General features: G+C 37.6%; 1 protein-coding gene across 6 annotated transcripts in view; it reads right to left on the reverse strand.

The window, feature by feature from the left end:
* NAALADL2 (N-acetylated alpha-linked acidic dipeptidase like 2) overlaps window positions 1-26,845 on the reverse strand; it is a 496,311-nt gene that overhangs the window by 220,108 nt on the left and 249,358 nt on the right. For all 6 annotated transcript variants that reach the window (XM_040612990.1, XM_040612992.1, XM_040612991.1 and 3 more), the window contains one exon: window positions 14,427-14,697. In XM_040612990.1, coding sequence (XP_040468924.1) covers window positions 14,427-14,697 — 271 coding nt within the window. The remainder of the gene's footprint in view (window positions 1-14,426; window positions 14,698-26,845) is intronic.

Here is a 26,845-nt window from a genome sequence, read left to right on the forward strand (position 1 = left end):
CTTTCCACTCTCTATTTACTTTATAAAAAAACGGGTATCACTTCACAATCCAAGCATGTCGCCTTTGGTAGCAAATGTTACTTACAGTGTTTTGTGTGTCCTACGATACTTATCATTCCCAAACTATCTTAGAAATCTTGTAGATAAATTTGGGGTAATTACAAAGAAATGTCTCTGTGATATCCTGCAAATGAGTAAACTGTATATTTGAAAGCAAATCCTCCTACATTCTTGGCCAAATTTGGACACAGCTTACCCAGGCTCTATTTCTAGTAGCACAGGATTCCCTATCCTTGACCTTCTTGTCTTACTACAAAACTGGAATGAGAGAAATAATTGTATGCCTTGCAAAATAATAACCAAACTTAGTTCTGGGCCACTGTGTGAGGCAAGTCAAAAAGAGCTGATTTCTGCAAATTGAATTTGAATATACTGCCTGATCCAAAAAAAGCAAATCATTACGTATCTGGATTAGCTGAAGCTGATTTTGCTCTGTTACAATACCAAGAGATGCACCTGACCAGCAGCACCTGGGCAGGCTTAAATCACAGAACTTCAATACTGCTCCACATAGCAAGATGCGCGTGTGTCTGTGTGTCATTATATAACTAGCGGGTTTTACCTATAAACACTTCTCTTCGGATTCATGACATTTTGTCTTCGTGGTTGTCAGCACCTTACTGTATAGAACTTTTCTTTCTTTACTTCAATATTCCTGCTCATACAATAGGATTCCAGAGTAATTCAACATGACTCATAGTGTCAGTTAACAGTCAAAAAAGATTCTCAGTACCTAGTTTTTATTACATAAAATTGCACACTGCATCACAATGGCAGCTAAAACTGTACTTTGTACCAAAACATGAGCAAAAAAAGATATGCTTTAACCTGAGTTTAACTGAGCTTGGCCTTGCAGAGCGAATTCAGCCACAGGCACGCTGTACACGCTTGCTCTGCCGCCTCGCCCCATCTGCCCAGCTAACGCAGCTCCCTTCCAGGCAAGGATCTACCGAAGCTTCTCCTATAGGATGCTTTTGCTGTTCCAGTGTCATTTTTAAAAAGACACCGAGGCTTAACTTGTTTGCTTGCTTACTTTTTACAGCTTATATCAGGTTTTTTCACCTACCAACTCCCAGCGAGACTGAAGTAAGATTGAAGCCTTTTTATAGCCTACAGAAGAGAACCTCTTCTGTGTTTTATGGTTACAGAGCCCCAGCCAAATCTGAGCTGACATAACTCCGTTCCCTGTTGGTACTGCTCATCCTGTAGACTCCTCCTGTCAATTCATTAATATTTCCCTCCCACCCGCTGTCCCAAATCACATGCTTAAGAGTCTCCCCTTAGCAAAAGGCAAAACTAATACTTGAATATTAATCTTTTAACTCATGATATCCAGCAAGGTATCCAAACAACAAATCTTTCCCCCCCCCCCCATCTTTCCTAATTAGATTTCAATGAAGATCTAGTTTTTCAAGTATTCTAAAATAAAACATTACTATTTTCAGTCATATAGGTATTTTATTACTATTTTTTAAAATCTCTAAGAACATTGCTTTGGTTATAAAACATCGAAGGATACAATACCATTTGATGCTTAAACCTTATCAAAAATTTAATTAAGTCAAACTTTCATTAAGCAATGCTGATCATTCGTCAACTGACTTGTGACAACTATATAAGTGTTTAATATTATTTATATACCCCTCTTTATAAGACTTAACTGCAAAGATACTTAGTAGCACTAGTCCCTAAAGCATAAAGCCACATTGATCATAGTTTCCTAAGAAGAAACAGTAATCTGTATTTGCCAGCCTACTTGGTTTAACTTATTCAGGGAGAATTATTCATGCAAATATAAATTTACAAATTACATAGACTAAAGATAAACTAAACACAACAGAATTGTTCAGCTGTGATGTGACATCTTAAAAAATAAATCATAAGATACATATGTACAGAGTTAATCATAATGGTGTGATTTCAACCCAGCTTTAAAATTTGCAATGAAATAGCTCTAATGCAGAATTTCCCGTTATGTCAGAACTCAAAAGATTCCCAGGTCCGGACTGCAGTGAGGCACAGGTTTTATTGGCTACTCTCAAACACAAATGATGAAAGCAAAACATCCAGAGGCTGCAGACCGTCCTCTTTCAATGACCTTTTTATCATAGACCAAACAAAAACCTGGCATTCACTCCTATAGCAGCTAAAATCATTAAATCTTTAGAGAAGACGCTTGCACCTTACAGAAGGCACCTAGAAGTGCTTTATATACAAATCAGCTCTGCAGGCAGCAGCAGAAACTGCCAGCTAGGCAGCTACTGTGGGGAAGGATTCATCTCAACGGGGCAGGAGAGGCTACTGAATGGCACTGGGCACATCCCCTCCGCCTGTCCGTCGGCTCTATGTGAAAAACAGAAAGATGAGTTTGCACCTACACAACCAGAGAAGGAAATAATCTCCTGCCTGCAACAACAGGTCATAACAACAATGTCCTGGGAATGCAAGCACTGTCTATCAAAGACTGTGCGTCAAATGCAGCAAACTGTTACATGGAAGTGCTTTTGAATCTAAATATTATTTAAGTATTTCATGTTCTTACTATAATACATTTGATTCTCTAATTTCCTAGAGAGCAGTGTTTCAACATTGCTTAATTGTTTCATGTTTAGAGTTAGTCTGGCTATGTCAAAACAAAAATATCTAGAAAACAGCCTTACAATTTTCAGGTTTCCAATTTTTGCCCTGATTCCAAACACATTTTGAAACAGCACCATTTTCACAGGATCAGAAGCCTGTTTCCCAACCAAATTTCATACTAGATCATGCACAGCATACTGAAATACACAGGCTAGCTGTATCTCTATGGACAATTGCCATCCAAACACACAAAACATATGTTGCTGTTACTGCAAGTATATCGATACGTGAAGATAAAATAGATATCTACCTCAAAGATGCAGATAATCACACATATGTACAAGAGGAGGTCATTCACTGCATCAAGAGATCACTTGAACTTTCAGAAATGTATTGAAAACTCTGTTTTCCAGAGTATAATAAATGCTGTTTCATAGAGTACTTATAGCCCTTGCTTGGCCAAACATCACATACTTGACCATAATCATAGAGATGCCCAACCACGTAGTGCTGTAAACACAAATCCAAGCGTTAAAGCAGCGTTCTATAAAACCCGCAGCACCAAACATGCAGTTGTGAAAAGGAAAATGACACCTTTCCTATATCATATGAATTTTGCTGTTTTGAGTCATTACACCGAGGTATAGGTCTCTAAATTACATCCGTAGAAAAAGGACTGTGGAAAAAATATGTTCTAAAACTAGAAATACATTCAGATGTCAGAAAAGAACTCCAATGAAAACCAAGAATATACTTGAGCAATAACAAATTCAAGTGGCCCAAATGACTGACCAAGAGAAATATAAAGATGGTTGTATGTGAAAACAGCACAGCTTTATGTGATTAAACAAGTATATATTTCCATTTTTTGATCACCTAACATTTTGGAAAGTAGACTTATCTTACAAGAGACATGTAGTGTGTGATTCAGGTAGCAGATTTAATAAAGTCATACCAGGAAGAAAACCAAGTTCTTGGTTGTTTCAGGCTTTTTTTTTTTTTTTTTTTTTTTTTTTAATGCATTAAATATTTTGGAATTGTCATTTGGTCATTAAATGTGATACTGTATTCTGCATTGCTTAGCCATCTAAAGGTTTTTATAGGGCAGCACCATTTATCTTTTATTTCAGAAATCGCTAACCATTCTTAAATTGTTTTATTTTAATTAATAACAGCAAGACTTAAACAGGAGCTCTGGATAGGTCCCTGTCCACTATCCTTGCTATAGCATTATCCCAAGTCTTTACAAAGGTTAGAGTGAAGGTTTTCCTGAATTGTGCCATATTTCACACAGACATTTTGATCATTCGACTCTGTTAAATGTTGGCAGAAACACCACGAAAAACTTGTGAACATGGTTCCTGTGCTCTCAGCAGGGATGGAAAATCCTGGAGAAAAAGAGGAAATCCCATGCACAGGACAAAGCTGCTTCTTTTTAGGAAAGGGTGGAGTAAACCATTCACCTTGTACAGTGGTTTCCCAATAAACTGCATCTCAAAAGAAAACCTGGAAAACTGTTGAGATTATCTAAAAAATATGGGAAGGTCTGAAGAGATTCTGGAATATGGAGAACTTGATGGGAGGAAGGAATAGTCTGACCCGACGTCACGTAACTGATTTCACTGGTTAACACAAAATCTTTGCCATCGCTAGAGCCTGTCCAGAGCTCTGGGGCTGGATCTGAACAGAGCTTACTTCACCTTCCACACAGCCTGGAATCCATGCCAGCCTCTTTTACAGCAGTAGCAAAGCGCTCACTGTTATTGTAGCAATAGTACTTCATGGTACAGCTTTCAATAAAAGAAGTTAGAGACATGCCTCCAGAATTATTAGTTACTACAGAAATCTGTAATCTATTCTTTCTCTTCATCTGTTAGTGATCCCTTCTGCCCAGGATGTTGAACAATCAAAAAAAGAAACTAGAAACAGGGAGCTCAGTATGCACTCCCATAAACTCCGATTCAAGCACAAATCTCCCTAACGGTCCCTCATCCCCCATTAGGTGGACCCTTTCCTATTTTAGAAAACAGAAGAGACAGGTTCGACAGGTGAGACAATGGAAGCACAACAGTCATCACTTAAAATAGTCTCTAGTTGTATCATCTACTGAAGAGGTTCCCTCTGTATTTTTCTTCATTTGCCTTTACATTTTTGGTAAACATTTTACAAAGACTATGCATTCTGATAAAACTATCTTCGCTTTCTGTGGAGAAAACTGAAAAATTATGAAAAATTATTCAAGCAGAGCAACTCCACAGACATTAAGACAACAGCAATAAGATCATCAGGGAAAGAGCTGAACTGAAAGAGTCAGTCTTTTCCATCAGACCCCGAGCCTAACACTGTCCATATTGATACAACTTCTCATTCTAGATTTTTAGTTTGTCATTATGTGATTGTAGTATTTTTTTATTTTTTTTAATAGCCTTAAGAGGTAAGAGTTTTGTAGGTAGAAGGACAACATGGACAAAGACATGAGAAAATGTTTTGAAATAAAAATGTTGGTTAGATGAATGATGCAGTAATTCTTTTGCCAGTAACGTAATTTCTAGCTTTTCATGCCATTTCATCCTTTAAAATATCCCCCAAATAAAGATCGTGCCTAGCAAGCATCGACCTGCAGTAGGAGGAACATCTCTCCTGGTGACAATGCAGCAGCAGGAGCTTTCTTGCATACTTAAGCAGCTTTGCTCTCTACTAGCTGAAGCCATTGCCAGACCTCTTCTATCCTTATTCACCTCTGTCTGCCCCTCGAAGACACCAGCGTGAAGCAGTGAATTTTACCGGAGACAAGACTAACTCTGTATGGTAACATAATTCAGTGGAAGGAAGATAAATTCCTTGAAGCATCTTCTTTCTCACACACACCTACTCTTGGGCCAGCCACAAGATGGTGATTGATTAGTCACCTTTCCTTTGAACTGCAGAGCACAGGAACATAAGAAATAATTATGAGAACAGAACTGATATATCTTACAATTAATTCACATTAAGGTTCTTTTAATGAATGACACACAGTAACTAATATTCATTACATGAGGTGTTAGATGTGAAATATGTTTGTATGTAATGGAAGACACAGCATATCAGACAGAAAAAAACCTAAGAATACCTAATTCTAAATAAAAAGGAAAGACCAATGTATTTTCAGTAATGTTTAGTTGCCACAGATTTTTTTATTACTGTTAAGTGGATATGTCTCTCCTGGGATTGCAGCTGGTGGGCACAGTCAGAAGTGCTGTATTTCCAACCAGTTTAGAAGTGAAATTCTAAACAAAAGCTTTTTCTCGGGACATTTTAGTCTGGCCAGTGAACAGGCCCTAGCATTTTGACAGTTCACATACACACCCAATGCAGTTCTGCCAGCTGCACCTGGATACCAAACTTAGACTTGCCTAAGGTTAGTAACTGGGTCTTTTTTAATTTATTTTTTTATTATTATTATTTTTTACATTTTTAAGAAATCAGTTTTCATATATTTTTTCAACCAGCTGTATCACAGCTGCACATTTTTTTTCATCCTGCTCTCAAAGGTTTCAAAAGACATTTGCTTCAAAGGGTTTTCTCTGGGAGAAGTCGTCTTCACTTTTTTGGTCTTTCTTACTATTAACGCCCTGTGACCAGGTTTATAGCATTCCTCAAAGCAGCCTCTAGAGAGGTACAACCTTCGCTCTTTTATACAAAATTTCTTCAACAATGAAATACAAGCTGCTAAAGTCTGGCCTTGCCAAATTATTTATATATTGCCAGCTTTATCCCCAACTAGTTGAGATCACATTCAAAACATGTCACTTAAGCTTTTTTTTTAAAGTAAGAACTTATTTCCACTCTTTCTAGCAGTCATCTTAGAAGATTATATTTGGACTTCGTATCACCATACCCTAACACAGAGATAGGAAATCTTCAGACTTGTTTTGGACTCTGAATGATACTTTCATTTAAAGGTATTAAAAAGATTTTCATAATGAGAAAGAAAAAAAAATATCCCATAGCAAAAAAAAAATCAATAAGCTGATATTATTACATTAGAAGAAATACATTTTTAAGATTTTGACAAAATTTTGTCCAGTATTGACTGTAAAATTTATACTGGTAGGCAGAGATAAACCACATTGCTAAGGCTTCAAGCTGGTAAGATTTACCACACTGCATCGAAGATTTAAATAGTCGCTTTCAATTCTTTTTAGCTGCCAGCTTTAATTCACAAGAGACAACGCCATTATTTAGACTTTTTCTCTATTTTCAGAAAACAATAATCAAGTGCAGTATGTCAGAGAAAGTGATCTGGTCTTTTTAAAAAAGCTTGGTTTATTACAGAGTTTCTAACCCATATTCTTATGGATGACTGATGCTTGTGACTGCCAGGGTCAGAATTTTAGGACAAGGTTTCCAGGTACAGGATGTATAAGCAGGGTGAGATGAAATATTCCTTTAAGTACAGATGCTTTTGTATAGCTAATATTCCTTAAAAGGTGTTAGGACTTTCTTCTCTGCCTCAAAAATAATAATTTAAAAAAAAACCACAACCAACTCACAACCCTCCCCCCCAAAAAATAAATTCATCAATACTGTATTTTACAGTCACTCCTATCACAAAGCTGAGTAGCATTTTGAACCAGCGATTATCATTTATGCATGAAACTACATAAAAACCCCCACCAACAACAACGAGGTGAAGTAAGTAGATTTAGAGACAAGGATTTAGTATTGTATAAACACAAAAAAGTTTTGTTATTGTTCTCATTATATCAGTTATAGTTGTTTCTTACGTTGTTCTTATCACCCAAGCAATATTTTAAAAGCTGATAATACTAGCTTTGCAGTCTCTCTGTTCAAGAAAATGTATCGTTTTGGTTTGAGTGTTAGCAAAATCCTTTTAAGGCAGTTTTAAAACTTCAAAATACTGGAGAAATTTAAAAGAAAAAGATCCCTAATACCCAAACCAAACATTTCACTGCAGCGGCTGCTTTTTACTTGGAATTTCTCCGAGGAGGAGGATATTGCCTTTGCAAATTAAAAAGAAAGAACACAGGTATGCTGTTAGCAGGTTCATATTTACTAAAAAGTAAAAGAAATGACAGGGAGTCAAGAAGATAGCACTACCTAAGCAAAGCGTGCCTTGTGGTTTGGCAGAAAGACTTCCACTTCACTTGGAGCTCCTTCATACTCAGCTTTACAACAAACACCATTAACAAAAAGTGGGCATGAATGACGACTGGCAGGGTAGTTATCAACCCAGGTATCTACTAAACTGCACAGGTGACTGCAACTTACTGGGTCTAAATTATATACAATAAAATAATTAAAAAGAAAAATATTTCTGAGGTCCATGGATTTGCAGAAGTTACTTCCACTTGTATTCTCTCACAGTGACTACTAACAGAAAAAATTCAACTCTGGTAAAAAATGATGTAATTCCCATTGATTTCAATAGGAAACTGACTTGCACTAAAAACTGAATCCATTTCCCAAGTCCTCAGTGTTTTCACCCTTTAGTTTTTATCATGCAACTGGAATACAGATAGTGTTTATGGTTCAGCATCGCTCCCCCTCCAATATTGTACAGATGCCTTACTGAAAAATGCCTTTGGCTGATCATGTGTAATGGCATGGAAGTGCTCAGTGACCTGTTATATAGCTGTAGATATTGGGATGCCTCACCTTTTGCTTTTTTTCATGTAAAAGAAACCACACCCTCATTCATTATTCGCGACATTATTACTAAAATGTCACTACTAATATTTCATTAGTAAAACATTAGTACAGTATTGATTCACAATTACAGAACAGCAGAAGGTTTTGCAGCAATAGCCATTTGCATCTTTGAAACCCTGCCCTTCAATGTTAGAAACATCTTGCAGCAGTATTAACTGGGCTTTCGTGCATGATGAACTACTGTTATTTTTAGGGAACTGTACAACTTTATTTATTAATGGTTATGTGATATATGCCAGAAAACTGACAGGATGTTCTGCAGGACAACTCTTCCATGATCTTTTTTTTTCAGTCCTTGACTGCAATTTTAAATTATATAACCTTCACATTGTGTTTCACAGCTTTCTATATGTAATTATAATAGAGTGGCAGCTATGCTGTAGTTAATGTTGAATGTTGTTTTCTGTTTAAAGGTCAAGTCTATTCTAAAATCCATAGTCAGTGAGATTGTCTTGAAAATTTGCTGTGCCTACTTGGTATGCAGAACAGTGGTCCAAATTATGATTATTTGTGGAAAAGGTTTCTGAGAAATTCTCCTATAAATAAAAGATAAATAAAGCTCTTCTAAAACATCTAAATGTAACAAAAATTGCATGATTCTTCTCATTTGTGTGTATGTGTTATTCAACCTATAGCCCTAACCATCTGCAAACTGATTTCAGTTGCTAGGGATTCATTTTAGCTAGTAGATGTCTCTTCAGAGAAGAAATTTTCGAAAATGTTAATAAAGATAATAATGAACTAAATTGGTGTGCCTAAAAATTAAATGCATGCATGTATGGAGATCCCCTCTAGCTTGATATTTTGCACCAATGTGCCATCAAAAATGACTAAAAGACTTAGGGCGAGATGCTGTGACTATTTAATCTAAATTATAAGCACTATCTGCATTTGGAATTCAAGATGTGCAAGTGAACATGCTGCAGAAGGCTCATTTGGAAATTTTGCCTGGGGATAAAAATAACCTGGGAAGATTTTAAAATTTTCTAAAACCAACCCGCTGACACCAACCTTAATTCAGAAATATTGCTGAGGAAATTACCAATGATTAGCTAGAGGGAAGATAAAAGATACTAAGGGTGCACTAATCACATTTCAACCACAAGGAAACCAAACCAAATGAAAGCAAGCTGTTGGGTCAAGGACTTCCTGAAGTATTGTCCCTCCAGAGGAACTTGTAACCTTTTGGTGCAGAGGCAGAAATACAGGGAGCTGCAAGTACTGCAAGGGAACAGTGCTGCAGTACCACAAAGACCTAGCAGAAAGGGGAGGGGACCACAGGGTACACAGGGGGAGCCTGCAATCAGTGGGAAAGATGAGAGGAACAGGCAGTAGAGGAAAGGAAGGCTCCCATCTTCCTGCAGAGTCAAGGGCCTGGGAAAGAACAGGATGGATTGGGAGAGGTAACATCTCAGCATAGCCATAGGAAAATGGGGTATTTGATAAGAAGTACGCAAGCTCTGCTCCTTGTGAAAGAGGCTCTGACAGCAATCCCAGTCCTGCTCCCTTATTCTCATCTTGCCAAGATTGAAGAATGGTGGGAAGATCACTGAGTGAGCTTAACAGATGGGTTTGCACTTCTCATATTGCTTCAGGTTGCATTAATCTCTGCAGTGGGCTCTCATTTAGCTGTGAAAATGTCACCAAAACAAATGAACCAGAGCAGGCTGATATGCTATCAACAGATGCAGAGAATCTCTTCTGCATATTGTCATAGAGGCAAACAGTCAGTCTTCTCACTTGTCTGCTCCCTGCAGCCCCTCCAAAACTAATCAAAGGTATCACTGGCTGAGTTGGGAGTGTAAATGCCTAAAATCAGCAGACACTTCAAACAGAAAAATGGGTAGAATCAGTCAGGGAACGCAGACAATGGCAGGGAAGGGAGGTGACGTCACAGAGGAGCCCAAGCACTCCGGAAACAAGGACAGAGGAGGGGTCAAAGTACAAAGGAGACATAGTTGGGCATTGGGAGAAGTGCCTTGGAAATGGGCACAATTAATTTCTGCCCATGATAACATTAAACTCCTGCCCGTACATACATTCCCATTTCAAGAACATTATTACTTTTACCTTCCTTGCTTCCTCTCCTGGTTTCTGAACCAACACAGTCTTGTTAGTGTATGAGGTCCAGGAAAGAAAAAAGATGTTTTGCTGGGATCGCTGAGAGCATCCAGGAGAAAACAAAAAAAGAAAAGAGGAGGAGGAGGAAAAAGAAAAAAAAAAAAAAAAAGGATGGAGGACCAGCAAAAGAACCAACAGGGATGTGGTGCCTTCAGCTGCCGGTTAATCCTAAAGAGGCAGAGGACTGTAGTGGAGCATGAGACAATACCGTGTAACAGAGGACATGAAGTATCCCTGTTCAAAGCATTAAAGTAGAGGTAGGATTGTCAAAAGTTCCTTAACATTTCCATAAAGGAAAGTGTGAATAAATTAAAGTGAAAGATGAGGAAAACGTCAAGTCACACAAACACAGTTTCAGAAAATCAGGGAATACAAAGCAATCTTAATTTGGCTTTATTTAGTCTGTCCTTGAACATTCTCCCAACACACCAACCATTAAACCTGCTATGGTTTTCTCTTTACAGTTCCTGAAGAGCCAGGGAACAGAGCAGATGAACACTGCAACACCAAAACTGAACACTTGCTTCCCGCAGTTCGCTGTACCCAGTGGCCCTGGGTACCACCCAGCCTTCTGCTGCACCGCCAGCCTGCACCCAGCCGTGCTTAAGGGGGGTCACAGCACTCGGGGATCACCGCCGTGAGTGCTAACAGACGGGCAGCAACATGCACCTACGCTGACACTACTGCCCAAGGTGGTACTGAGAGGAAGACACTGGATGTCTGGGGGTTCACACACAGCTCTCCTCTGCTCTCACCAACAGCTCCCCAGCTCGTCCCTCCAGCACTGCCAGTGAGAGCACATGCGGCCACAGCTCTCAGATCACCACCTACCCGTAAAGGCAGGCAGCAGCACATTCAAATTAACCACACGACTGTTTGATAATGCATTTTGCTTTAATGCATAACTTTCATGCAATGTAATTTCCCTTATGATACGTTCTCTGTTGGCCAGAGTGGCTTTCCCGTTTTCCTCAAGCACACAAAAGGTTTAAACTCTATAGAAGGTGGTTCATATTTAAGTTCTAATAAAAGTATTTTTCCTGTATGTCATTCCTTCCTTAGACTGACCTAGTCTATGATGTATTATTTACATAACTGCTGCAATATCTATTTCAAAACCAAGTAGACAGCCCTCTCCAGAACTGTAGGCTACCCTGCCTGTCACCATGATGGGTAAACACTGTCACCTTTTCAGGGCCCAATGAAATATAGAGTAGTAGTAAAGTGCACCATCCATCACAATGGCACTAAGTAGGTTTTTGAAGTAGATTTCAGATCACAAATACTCACATTTTTACTCACAAATGCTGTTTAGACTGTTACCAGAAAGCACAAATTGGATGGCTCATATACAATGGCTATATGATGAATGGACATGACAGGTGGTCAAACAAAACGAGTCTTGCTATTCTACAAATAACCTTGTCAACATGAAAGTAGAGTTGTTGCTCTGCTAGTAGCCAGGCTGCAATAACTTAATGGTTTTATTTGCTTGAACTTTATTCAAACCAAATATACAAATAAGACACAATGAAGCAGCAGCATAGAAGCAATATTAGCAATCCAACCTGAATACGTGACACACAATACAAATTTTCTACTAAAGCATGCATCACAATTGAAAGCAAATTATTTAGGTTATGAGTAGCTGTTACAAGAATACCTTCTCACAGGAAAACCATCATGATTTTGTAATCACAGCCCACTGCAAGATATTAAAAACATGTGACTTGTTCCACTACAAGCAATCAAGTCATGCTCTGATGGCTGACCCCAGTTACAGGCACCACCTGCTACTTCTCATTTAAAGCTTTTCTTCTTCCTTTAGTTTAAATAGTAGATAGTACTGTGTAGGAACAAAAGTCCGAAAGATTAGATCACTACCAACTTATCTGTTGCCCAAATAAATAGAGAAATTTCCCTTTTAAGCAAAACTCCAGGGCTAAGGACACTCCGGGTAAACCTTTTGAAGAATAAAATAAAGTAACTGAGGTTTTGTGAGGGTGCTAGGTATCTCAAAGAACTGATTGTCCACAAAGAGTCATTCTTTGGCTTAAGTACAAGCTTCATGTTTTGCCAAAGCCAAGGTCCAACCCTAGCGATGAGTACAATGTCATGTGGGTGGTCCTCATTTCTGCAGAACTCAGAGAAAACTGCCCAAAACAAAACCGAAGGTGGTACATGTGTTGCTGGTAATAACATCAATGATTTTTCCCGGAACATTGGATTTCCTTTAATCTGATGAATTTGTTAGCAACACATTGATTTTCATGAAAGAAAATCTCAAAGGTCACAACTCTACTTTTATCTCATTACAGTTACTCTTATTAAGTTACAATGAGAAAATAATATCACATATTGAGTTTCTAAGTGATAAATGTGCGAAGCCAAACCCATTCATTAGTACTTTTTGCTTGCCCGTGGAAAAGTTAATGCATACATCATGCATGTTAGGACCTATCACTTGTCTACTTCATTTCACTACTTAACAACAAATTTTAACTTGAAGTTGTTGGGTTGACAGAGCCCCATAACAGAAGCTGCATGGAGATAACAAACATGAGACTCAATATGGAAAGCAGGCAGGTAAGGTACACAAAACCAGAAGATGGAGAGATGTCTCTCTCCCAAAGGAGAACAAGAAATCGATTCTTCCCCTGGAATAAATCACTTGGACTAAAAAGTTACGATGCTTTTAAGAAAGAGAAACTGAAGCTTGTGAACTTCAGGATGAGAAACATATGGATCTGACTTTCTATCACCCCTCCTATTTCCTACAGTCCAAAATTCAAAATTATATTACTAGTGCATAAAATGAGTTAGTTAGCATCATGCAACTTTCCCCATTTTGACTCATTACAAGATTTCCACAGTGCATTACATGTTATCAATAAACACTATGGGCATAAAGTGTCACAAACAAAAGGAAAATACACAATAGTTGCATTTTACTGTTAGAAATTTAGTAACTAATATGCTATAATTATTAAGGTATTCACAATGTATAAAGGTATTTTGGAAGAGGTATCCTCCAAACCCAATGCCATTCCCAACCTGTTCCAATATGGTCTATTAGTGTTCTAAGTGATGAAAACAATCATCTTTTAAACAAGATGGAAAGTAACCAAGATGGGAAAAGGCCTGCATCATTGGAATAACATTAAATATTTTAAAAAGGAGAAAGACAACTGCAATGCAGTTAGCAGTGAAATTTCAATTTTTCTATTTCAGAAATATTTACTGAGATTTATGCTATCTCAGCTAGGAAAGTAAACAGAAATAATGACTCCTTTGTGCACCCCAAATATATTTGGAAAGCAAATACAGGAAGGCAGCCAGTGAAGACAGTAAAGAGGATAAAACAAGATAATCCAAGATCTTATTTCACTTGGCAAGTAACAAATCCCAACAGGCAGCATCTTTTTGCTGACAAAATTTCCTAACAAAAGCTACAGTAAGATAAAAGCACAAATCAGGATTTTCAAGAGGAAACAGAGCAGATGTGTCAGCTGAGTTGCCACAGAAGTAATTATGCAAGATCCTCAACCATAATTCAGGAGCTTCAGTTACTAGCCCAGCACTCCCACTGCTCTCACTATAGAAAACTTCATCTTACTCTTCCTAAGACATCGCTCAAAACAGTAGCACTTATATATCAACAAGGATAACATGTAGCCCTAGACACAGCTTTTAGATGTTAACACCCAAGAAAAAGATGCCAATTCATAAACGCAAATACTTAAAAAAACCACCCAAAACATATATATCATACGAAGTGTTCAGGTATAACTATTTTTTAAGTTTGAATTGAAATGGGCCACATCATATTTTACCTGTTTATTTCAAGGCTGTGCATTTCACCATGTATACTTTGCCAGCCAAGTTCAACAAAACCTGATGTTTTCCATCTCTATTTCAACACAAATGACAGAGACAAATGGTCATATTACCTCAAGAGTTCCTTTAGCAGAGTAAGCTGCATACGAGTACAGGAGGTCTTGGTTATGAAGCGTTTTGGTCTCTCTGTTGCACTGTTGTCCACTAGGATAAAAGCATTCACCGCTGTTTTTCAGAGTTACTGTGTTTGAAGAAGAGCCTGGTAGGTCAAGCAAAACAGAGTAATTTACCAGCCGGGCATCTTCAAGGCCTTGGGAACTCCACTGAACCAGAATTTTCATTGCAACGTCTACATCATCTTCTCCTGGGAACTGTAACAAATCTCTGGAAAAAACACACAAGTAAACACAGTTTTAATTTATTTCCCACTAGGAGATTTGTACCTTAGTATGCATCAGTCCATAATTGTATTCATAACGTATAATCAAACATTAAAAAAAATATTAAAAGTTCAGCTCTCATTTATTTTTTTTCCCCCACGTAACTTCTTAGAATTATGAGACAAAAGTAACACTTTTTTGGAAATAAAAATTAGAAAAAATATTTATAGAAAACATATGCAATGGAAACAAGGAACCTTACAGAAATTATCACAGTAATTGTTTCAAATTTCATCTCTCTGATGCTGATCAAGTTTCTGATATAGCATCAATTTAACAACCATTAAATATGAAGAACACAATGTGAAGTACAATTTCAGGGACTTCAGGGAGCACATGATGCTGAAAACCACTTGTAATTACATGTTCGGCTTAAATTCATCAAGTAAAGCAAATTTGCTAAAAAGAATGGAAGCACTCCCCCAAATATTATGCTCGCTGTCAAAAAGTTTTCCTCAGATTTCTTATCTGCACTGAAGGACTACCTGAGCCAACAGCTTGGCAAGCATACAACATGAGCCTGGAAATTATTTTGGCAGATTCTACCAAACGGGCCAACTGAGACTTCAGATGGGTTACTTGGGGCATGTACCACCAGGCTGTATCACTGCTCAACACCTGCTCCTGGATGGGCCTGGGATGAAAATGGTGACAGCACTGAAGGACCACCCTCCTCCCCAGCAAATGCCAAAAAATACAAGATGTATAGAGCATTTTAAATATAACTTTAGAGGACAGATGGTAAAGGGACAACTAAAGGCTTTCCCTGCTTATGTAGGCAGGCACTCATGTAAGCAAAGCAGTGCAGAAATAAAAAGCACTATGCAAATGTATTAGAAAAAAAAGTTTGGAATATTTGCTGAATTTTGTGATGATTTTTTGGTTCTGGGTTTTTTGTGGGATTGTTTTTTGGGTTATTTTTGTGTGTGTGTGTTTTTTTGTTGTTGTTTTTTTTTCCCTGGTTGTGAGGCTCTCAGGACTGAGAAACAGGCTAAGGATCACAGCGGTACTGATTTCCAGGCACAGAGAGAGGTACTGACACTGACTGAAAGTCTTGCTTACAACCTTTTATTTGCAAAAAGGCCAATTATATTTAGACGCTTTAGGGTCTTTAACAGACCCTTAAAAAATACCCTGGCTGTCTTGCCCATATCAAAAGCAAAGCCTAATAATGCATAATCTAAAAAGACTTAAAAAATGTATTAAAAAACAACATTATTGCAAGTAACAGGCATCCAAGGATCCCACCAAGTGCTTTACAGTCACCCTGGTGCTGTTCAGAACCCAGCTGCGATGCCACAGGCAGGATGCTCCCAGCTGAAAGTACTGGCACTGCTTCCACTGGGATCTGGAATGACCCCAGGGAGAAGTGTACCAAGGAAAGTCTGTGACAGAAAGCAAACACCAAGACGCCCTTCTCCACCCCAACACAACCACCTTGTGGTTCAACGGACCTTTAAAAAAGATAACATCAACACTTCGAAAAGGCAGAAAGTGAAGTTATAGCACCTGTTACAGCCTAAGAATAGCTCAAAAATGGTTATTGCATTCAAATGCCTAATGTGAGTCATTACATTATATGGGTGAAATAATTATTCCAATATTCAAAGGACTTAAAAAAGACACAAAATTTCCCTGTTTAAAGAAACAGTGTTGTATCCCACGCCCCAGGGTAACCACAGGGTTATTAGTGTACAATATTCAAAAACTTTACAAGAACACTGGACTTATGTTGAAGAATTTAGAGATCCTGTCAGGAGGAATAACTGTCTTGGCAGATTTAATCTTTTTAAATTATCTAAAATAGATCTTTGAGTAGTCTACACAAAACAGAAGAGTTAATCCAATCTATAGTATATTACAAGTTTCCAGTTTCATCACCTGTGCCTGCTAATGTAATGACATAAAATTGGGCACTGCAGAAATACAGAAAGTTGTTTGATTAACATAACCGTTAACAGGATATCTGCATTTCCCTCAGGTGATAGAAACATTAATAGAATAAATAATTGAAGAAACTTATCCCAGGCCAATAAGGTTATGGCACACTGCAACAAGAAATACTAAGTTTCAGTAAAAGGAATAAAGCATTAAAAGAAGAAGATACACTAAGCAAATTGCTCCCTTAGTAACAAAAGTAACGTTCCACTTCATAATTAAATATACATTCTTTGATTTTGTGACAATATCTGATTAAGTTAAAGAAATGAGCACACTAACTATTTACTCCATAATGACTTTATAGTATGTTAAAATCAAATTGTAAATTATGAGCACATCATATTACAATAAATTAGCACATATTACACTATTTCAAAAAATCTTATGAACACTAACAGCAAGATTTATATGTTTTTCAGATATCTTACAAACTTACAAGTGATTAGCACTTGTCTTGGATATAATTTTGCTGACTGCACAGACTTAAAGTCAGAGGTAATTTAACTCATTATTTTTATTACATACTAGTTGGATAACAACTACACTGTGTAAAAATAGTATTTCCTAAACCCAACCAATTTCAGAGAAATAAAAAGTTTGGCAGTTCATCCTGGAAAAATCCCAATACTTCACATGCACTTGGTAGTACTTCTCCACAAATTGTCAATTAAATTGCTTCCTAAAACTTCCAGGGCACTGAGAATCACAGTAGTAAGACTGAAACAGTGGAAAGAAACAGGCCCTCGGGATGCTTATGTTTCTGAGTTTTGCAAGCGGCTGCATACTTGGTAGGAATCAATAGCAATGAATTGCCAATTTCCATTTGCAATGCTGCCTTTAATATCGTCAGCCAAATTTTTGATTCCCTTACCAAAAAAGATACTTCACTCAGCTACTTGTTGGGGTTCATTCAATGGGAAAACCCACTAAGTTAATGGGCACATCTCAGTTGCTGTAAATCTGCATAATGTATTGAAGTGGAGCCACCAAAGACTTAAGATTTGGTTGCAAGTTAGAATCAACATATTTATAAATATAACAGTCTGAATAATACTATGCCTTTATCAGATGCTCTCAACCAGATTTCCACAAGTTACTTGTTGTTACATTCTAATACAGATCAGATAATGAACTAACATACATCACAATATGACATAAACTTGTATCAAGAGTATTCTGCTCCATCTCAAATATGCTCGGTTCGTGAACTGAAAAAAAACCACACCAAAACCAGATAAAATTGCACTTGAAACTCAAAAAGCGCAACCTACATCGCTTGAATAAGGTAAAGTTTGGCATGATGAGTAGATCAAGAAAATGCTTATGATTACATGGTCCTGGATTTCCTTTGTATACAAGAACTGTAAGTCATGTTGTACTTACTGCCGCATCAGCTGAATGACCTGACCAGCGAAGAGCATCAGACCACGACTGTTGACAGTTCAAAGTCCTAAAGCTACGAAACCACTTTGAAATAAGAGAAAGATAGATCTGTAATAAAGCCAGCTTTTCTGCACCTTCTGCAGCGTCAAAAGACCAGTCTTTTAACAGATGATTATGAAAGGTACATGAACACACACACACACAAAATCCCAACACGTCATTTTCAAATTAGTAACCACAGGGCACACGGAGCTGCAGCAGCTTAAGGGAAAGTCATCTGCTAGAACAACACTTTTGACACAGCCTGCTAAAGAGAGGAGGGTATTGCAAATAAGCCACATGCTCATTGCTGGTGATACACTGGGAAACTATGAAACACCGCCCAAAGGAAATTGAAAAATTATAAAAGGTCACTCAAACAAGCAGGAGACTGAATAATGTAACTGTATGACACAATTCCTTATCAGACAATCCTATTAAACTGTTACCCCCACCCCACCACTCCCAAACAAATCTAAAACTGCAGTAGGATTCTACAGCTATAATCTTAAAAATCTACAGGGACAGAATTTTCCCTCAAATATGAAGAGCTTCAGCTGTGGTTTGGGGTTTTTGTTTGTTTGTCTTCACTAAAGGTGCAATGTGTGTACTGCAGTGAGAACAGTGAGAACGGGGAATGGCCTGCACTTCATGGGCTGTTACCAAAGAGAATCTGAATTCCAGTTTTGCCAAGTTAGAAGTTTATCTACTTATTCCCAAATTTTAACTGTAAATTTTTTACTCTTTATTTTTTTTTTTCAATTAACTGAAATTGCTGACAAAGCAATTGCTGGAATTTAGGTAAGAACTAAGAACAAATATAATTTTGGAATTTTTATGGGACAACTGAGTAGTTGTTTTCATATTTGGGGAGTCAAAATGAATTCACCAGGCAACACTTTTTGTAAAGCTACATCAGATCAAAGTGTTATCTTACCTAATATGCTGTTTCCAACAGTAGCTGGTAGAAGATAATAAATAAAAAGCAAGCAGTGCATCATGTGTGGTTACTGTATTTATAGACTTGCATGCATATGTCTGTTTTCCCACCCACAAACTTTGTCCAGGCTGAATTTTAAAAGTGTTTACATATGTTCAGGATTTCAGAACTCGTTTCAGTCCATTAAAAGTGGAGATGTGGCAGTTTCAGCAGTGCTGGGCACGTGCACAACACTTGCACCAACCAACTGCTTAGCATATGCACAGTATTTTTCGCGGCTGCAGATAGAGGATTTGTTTGTATCTATCACATATAGCGCATACATACAGCAAACTAAATGCATTCAAGAAACACCACCTGCCCAAGCCACATCTGCTTAAATTTTAATTACATATTTCTGTTAATTAGGGTGCTCAACTGGCTCATCTCCAACCTGCTGGATCACATTTCCCATGGTTTGAACTGACTGCCACAAATCTGCTGATTCCAAAATAAATTTAAAAAATCAAAGTCCAAGAGAGGATAAACATTTATCAGGAAATTAGAATATGTAAGAGAAAATATTCTCATGGTGTAAATACACAGCTTAGTGCAGGATAGGACCCAGGACACTTCAGGCCCTTCAGGTTACATAGCAAGGCCTCCAGCAACCGCTGCAGAAAGCAGATCCATGATGTCCTTTGTCACGTCTGCCACCATGCTCCATATATTCGGGATATTCTGGGCATATTTTCAGCACTGATATTAAAATTATTTTTTTGGCAGTCATGAGGCACAAGGAATCTGGTACTGTGTTCGTTCTTGTCACGTGATGACCATAGTAAAGACCGAAACTAACAGGTAAAGTCTATTCAAATATGCTTCATAAAACATAAACAAACAAAATAATCCTGGCCTACAGCACAAAACCAACAGAAAGCTGTGGTAAAATGTAACATTTGGACAGTACATATGGGCTAACCACTATGTGACATGATGCTGCTTCTCCTTTTTGCCTGGTTTTTGGCCAGCCAGTTTCATCACCCACAGCAGCCTCACCATCAAAGATGGACCCCCAAAGGGAGGCAGGGCTTTCTGACAGCCCTGCACTGTCATCCAGCGCTGCCTGATGGAAAAAAATTATACATGGCTCATCAGAATACAGAATGCATGGTCTGTCCTAATCACAGGAAAGCTAAAACCCGATTCATTCTGGGGTAACAACATATCACTTCTGTTATTAAAGTGAGAATTTACACATATGCGCCCACATATCTCTATGAGTGCTACAAGTGCCTGCAATATAGGTATCATGTTATTAACATAAAAGAGCATGAGTTATGACAGTTTTTACTTTTCACAGACACAGAATAAATACAATTTATAGTAAAAATGTAACATCAGATAAAAGCACACCAGCTCTAGATTTGGTTGTGCACTTCTCTAGCAGAAAAAGGTTTTTGATTTTTTTTCCTTTTTTTTTTTTCTTCATTATTTGCACTATAGTTTTTGGATATTGTCAGCAAAAAGGGACTCGCGTCATCTATTTAGACAATTATACCATGAGCAAGCACAAAACCACTTTGAAACAAAACTTCATGGCATTTTTGTAACACGCTTAGGTCCATCTGGCTATTAGAGTTTCGCAAGGATACCAGACCATACCTACCTTCTTCTATCATAACATAATTACATGTGCAATAGCTTCAGACCAAACTGCTCATTTTCCTGAGAAGTTCTTTGTCATGGGATTGAAGAACACCCTCAGCCCATGCCCATGCCTGCTCCCAAGCTTAGCTATTTTGTACATTCTCCCACACATACTACACGACTACTAAGCGTATTGCTACTACCCACCACACATCAGAGAGTCAAATGCCTTTTAAATATTTAAACTAAAACTACTGGGGATAGTTCAAACCTCACTTGCCAACCTCAGGATACAAGCCAAACTTGCATTCAAAGCAGATGGCAGAAGGCACTGAAAAATGACTGAATCTCTCACTCTGTGATCCCACAGTTTATTGGAACTCAAGGAATTCATTGTTCCTCTACACTAAACATTGCAAAGCCATATATTAGCCACAGGTGAGCTGTCCAAAGCTTCCTAAGAGATCTGGATGTCGGTTATGCTGACATCTAGCCAGCATGCAAATTTTCCAAATACTTCAGAACATCGGATTTCCAGTGAGTTCCAATAGGGGTCTATCAACTGATTTCCCAGAAGAGGGTGAAGATAGGGCAAGTGCACACAAAATCCCTCAACTACTCTTCTAGTCTACTTTAAGATCAGAAGATTAAAAATATAATAAAAAAAATATTAAAAAAAACAGTAGCTCTGAATATATGTAACTTCTAAGAGAGCATTCACCCTGCTTTTCAGCAGTAAAAAGCATTCTAATCTGAAAAGGGCTCATTCAGGTCTATTTGTTTAATAAACAACAATTCTTCCCGTTAGTGATCTTTTACTGGGGAAATAAACAGCCATGGTAAAACCCTATGGCTTGCCTATTCTAGTATCAGACATAGAAACAACATGATATTATATTTTAAATTAGTGTTAATGTAACAGTATGCTCTACATGTTCACTCAGAGTTCAAGAGCCCATCACATTCTAGTGGTCTATTAATGGAAAAATACTGATTACATGTTATTATTGTTGGAGAAGGAAAATTTTTGAAAAATGTTATTGAACGATGTAAGTGCAGCAACTGAAACAGTCATATGACTTATGAGTTAATCTAATGAATTATACCCTGTCACAGAACAGAGCACCTGGCCAGATCCACCAACATATCCTCAACTGACATTTGTAGAAATCACCTCAATGAATCCAAGTTTGGAAAGGTTAAGATCTGTCAACAAGCAAGACATCTGCAAATGCATTACATTTAAAAAAAAGTTCAGTATGTGTTCACCATGTAGAAATGATGAGAGTTTGTTCTGAATCCTTTTGCTTTGATTTTCAATAATTTCTGATATCATAAGTCACAATTTTAGAAGCAACTGTAGGTATACACTGCATCCCAGCACAAGGAAGGTTCTTGTTTTATTCTTCTGTGTATGGTCTTCTAAAGAACCATAGTAAATACTCAGTATTTCATGATTCAGAAGCACCTGCAAGGGCCAGTCAAAAATCCCTCATCTAAGGGCCAAAAAATATTGCATATGTGCACTAACGTTTGAGTCCAGAAATTGCTGGGCAAAGAACTGAAGAGCTAATTCAAATCCTTTGCAAGACAGCCAATGAAATTTTGAACATATGCAAAATATGTTATCTGCATTGTAAATTTGATAGAAACTGTTTTGAATACATCAGATTTTAGAAAATAAAGACTTTCTTAATACAGTTTTTATTTGCAGTATGGAAATAAGATGGCAAAAGATTAACATCACCACAGTAGTTTATGAATGAACTGCCTTATCAACAGAGCACAAAACTACAGGAAAATGCATTGGCCAAAGTGAAGGTTGTTTGAACATGTTAATTTGCAATGGACTATGAGCATGTGTAATCAGCTGAAGTTCTGCTGTTGTGCAATAACTTGTTAAATTACTGCTTTTTCATCACTTACAACCATGTAGCCAAAATGTGAAAGGCATTTGACTTCGATATTAAACCAAATGCCCAAGAAATGAAAACCACAAACTAGTATAAGTTTTTGGAAATGTTTAGTATAAGCAAATCAATCAAGGGCAGACAGGTAGGCAATGGACAGAGCCAGGAACAGAAACCAGACTGCCCGATTAACACTTGGGGGTTTCAGTTATTAAAACATCTTATACTTGATTTTAAAACATTATTTTTTTATTATTATTTTTTTAAAGCACTCACTTTTCCTTGACACACATTTTGTTTAATTATCCAGTGTAGAGACAGATGAGAATGTCATTTAATAATCCCCCCCCCTCCCTCTCGTTCTGGAGACACATAAAAACAGGATGGTAATCACCATCCATTTTCCAAATAGTTAATGAACCACAGAAACCTTAATATGGAGAATGACAGCTCCAGACCCTCAAATGGGCTACTTTTCAAAATCGCAAGGACTGTTAATTCCAGATGGAGAAGCGAGAGGAGATACCTTTTACAATGTATACTTCAGCGCAAAAGATGTCATTGCCAAGATTCTTTGTTCATTTTGGTTACAAGAGGTTTTAGGTGAAAGGCTGCCCTTCCAGGAAAGCAAGCAAATCTTGCTTCTTCCTAACACTGACCTCTCAGTCTCCACATACTACAAACAGGACTCACCTACTCCTTCATACATTTCTTAATATGTTTTTAATAACTGTAAACTGTTTTCAATAGATGAACTGTCTGTATAAAAAGTTCTTTTGAACGGAGATATCTACACAAGAAACCTCCTTTTTTCCCCCATCACTAAATCTCATTTGCAAGACGATCCTCCAAAATGATGCCATTTTCTTTCAAAATCAGTAAGATTGCAACTACTTTTTTCTTAACATACATAGCTGCTAAGTTTCAGTCACAAGAAAACATGTCTTCCTCAGCATCTATATCTACACAATTCCATCTATAGTATATTAAATAACTATGTCCATGGAAATAATAGCACTCTCTATGACTTAATCCAAACTTTTATTTTGGACATCAAGGAGAGCTTAGCCTCTGTTCTAAATACGGTAAACATAATAATGTATCTACTACATTACATTTGCATGATAAAAATATGTTATTTTCTTCAAAGTTTATGGGTCTAATTATTTAACAAAGGGATTTGCTACTGTTTTCTCTGAATGCAAGAAAAGAACAAGATCCCAAGCTCCAAACAACTGTACCCTGCATTTTCTGACAGGTTACAATGCCGAGGACAGTGCACGCTGCAGCTGCAGAAGAGCAGCAAAAAGACAATCCCCCACATTGAAAGTGTTTGCATATAACCCAGCAGAGCACTGACCCAGCAAAACTTCACAATGATATAATCTTCTTTTCTTCCTAGACCACAGGGAACATGTCAGTGCCTCAATAAAATGTGACCAGCTGCATAATCAAGTCCAAGTGGTACCTTTTACTGTTGGAGACAAATGCATTTACTTACAGCCAGAGACCATTTCTGTATGGAAGTGAATAGCAGTGGATGTTTCACTCTTTTATATAAAAAACCTATTGATCAAAAAAAAAAAAAAAACCCACAAAAAAATCCCCAACCTCAAACCTTGATTTCTATATAGCAAATCTGCTGATTTAAAAAAAAAAATAATAAAAGAAATAAATCTCAATCCTGCCCAACTGGCAGGATTTTATTCCTTTCAATTGCCAATCATTAGGTTACACTGTGAACTGAAAAGCAATTAGCTTGAATGCTGGGTGTTATTCTGACGGTAAGGGACATCTTTATTTGAACTGTACAATTTAACTTTTGAATAATACCCCAGTTCCAAAAGAACAAAGAGGGATTAAGAGGGCATGCTAACTCAAAATCCTAGAAAAATTAGCAATTCTTAGAAAAAGCTACCTATTATTTAAAGTTTAGGATTATTTGGAATTAGATAATTCCCTGAATAAATAAATAATTTATAAAATTAAAAAGGAAAACCCTTCATTTTATTTCATGACTAGAGAACTTAACCTTATATATAGAAAAGCATATGATAGCCACAAGATGATGCCATGTAACCTTTCCGTTACCAGTCTCATTTTCATATCAGCATATGTTACCTTGCCAGTGCAGATCTAAGGGAACTGGAGAGAATTCTAGTTGATATATCAGCTTGGACGTTTTACAGAAATATTTAAAAGTTCAGTCAGGTCTATTAGTTAAAATGAAAATTGCAGATAAAATAAAAAAAAATAAAAAAAAAAGTGGGGGGAGAAAGGATACAATACCATTTCTACGTATTTATGGAATGAAAGTAGTATCATGAATGTCATACCACATGGCTTAGTTCAGATAATCTCCATTTCACCAGCTGAACTGCGTATCAGCTGGATTTGTTTTTATATGAAAATACTGACATCTTTAAACTGACCCTTCAGTTCTAATATACAACTGAGGAAATCAACACTGATAACCAAAACAGTATCCTGAAGTTATTTATGCTGTACCGCAAATCAAATAGCTTGTGGCTATACAAAAAGCCCTCCCTAAAGGAGCAAGCATAAAAACTTACAAAGACACTCCTGGGAAGAGACCACAGGAGATCATTTGGTTAAAGCAGGCCCAGCTCACCCAGCTGCCACTCCAGGCAGATGTTTTCCTGCCCTGTTCCAAATATAGAAACTCCTTGTCCATCCTAAATAATCACCCTACATAGCACTGCATTTGAGCACACTTTATTTTCTCCTTTCCACCACCAATGCTGAGAACAGACTAATCTTTGTTCTCTTTGCAACATTATTTTTGCATACTTAAGGATTACTCTTACGGCCTTCCCTCCTCTAACCTTGTCTTAAACCAAAACTGTCAGTCTTGTCATCTGTTTCCTCAGAGCTCCTGCTCCTGAAATCTCTGATCGTCCTCCCTGGTATCTTCTGGCCCCTTTTCCAGCATGTGCCCACTCCTCCTGAAACTCAGTTCCAACAAATGGACACTGTGAATATGCCACTTGCACTGAAAATGAATGGTCAGTATCCAATTGTTGTTTGCCTCCATAAGTCAATTATTATTCGTCTGCTGTCCTTTATTCAATTTCACCTCCATACCTTCTCCAGTAAGTTCACAGAACCCTTTAGCTCTGTTGACCTCGAAACGCTCCTCATTTCATCACTCATTTCCTGTCAGAAAAATGGTCCTGAACACATCTCAATGTACTGCATAAAGTAGGTCAGGCTTTCAAAATGCTGAGAATTCCCTTTTAAGAATGGATTCCCTCCCCCCTGCAAAGAACCTCAAAACCCCCAACACAACCAAATCCACTCAAACAGCTCCCACAGAAATAACTAAGCTCAAGTGCAAGACTTCCAGAGTTGTGCTGTCTGCCTCATGCCAGACTTCATCATACCCCTGTGAGTGCAGAGAGCAGCCTGGCCTGACCACAGCAGCACATCTGCACTGAAGTGAGTCCTCCCAAAACATCAAGTGGGCTTTGACTCAAAAAGTAAATTTTACAAGGATTTAAAGTACAAAGATAAACTTTTCGAAGTAGGCAAAATTAAAAGTATCTGCTTGCTCAGTTCTAAGTCTCTACCAATCTCAAGTCTGGAGCTGCTTTGAGATTTGGCTTCAAAAGTCATCACTGTTTGCAATAAGAATTCTGTGGGTTTGCTCTTTGTCCAGCAAATTTGCAGTCTCTCTCTCCCTCTATTACAACCACCTGTACAGCCCACTCCAGGTCCATACAAAAAAAGTCCCTATTTCTGACACTTGTAAGGCTGATTTACCCACTTCATCTCCTCTAAGGAGTCTCTGTACCATAAACCCCAAAGCAGTTGCTCTATAAAGTCCACACATCTCCAGTAAAGTTCCTCTTCAAGGGACACTCCTTTTACACATTTAACATGCCCTCCTTTAACCATGCACACCCAAAAGGGTAACGTGCTCCCCCAAAGCAATCTATTCACCTATATTTTCTTGCCTATTCTAGACTTCCCTCAGATTCCTGGCCCTCCTTTATCCAAAAATAAAATGAAGCACACAGTGTCCCAGGAACAGTGGGGGGTGGTTTCATGGAGTAATACTTAAATGGTATAATTCACTTTCAGCATCTCTTACGATCTAACTAAAATTTCAAATCTCATTTTTAAGCAAATAAAACAAAAATAAAAGACAAAAGAAACACCAACATGCAGATGTTTAGGAATTGGAATCAAGGCTGAAGAATTAAAATGCCCCCTAGTATTCAACATAC

This window comes from Falco naumanni, chromosome 13 (assembly GCF_017639655.2).
Source record: "Falco naumanni isolate bFalNau1 chromosome 13, bFalNau1.pat, whole genome shotgun sequence".
NCBI classification, from domain to species: Eukaryota; Metazoa; Chordata; class Aves; order Falconiformes; family Falconidae; genus Falco; species Falco naumanni.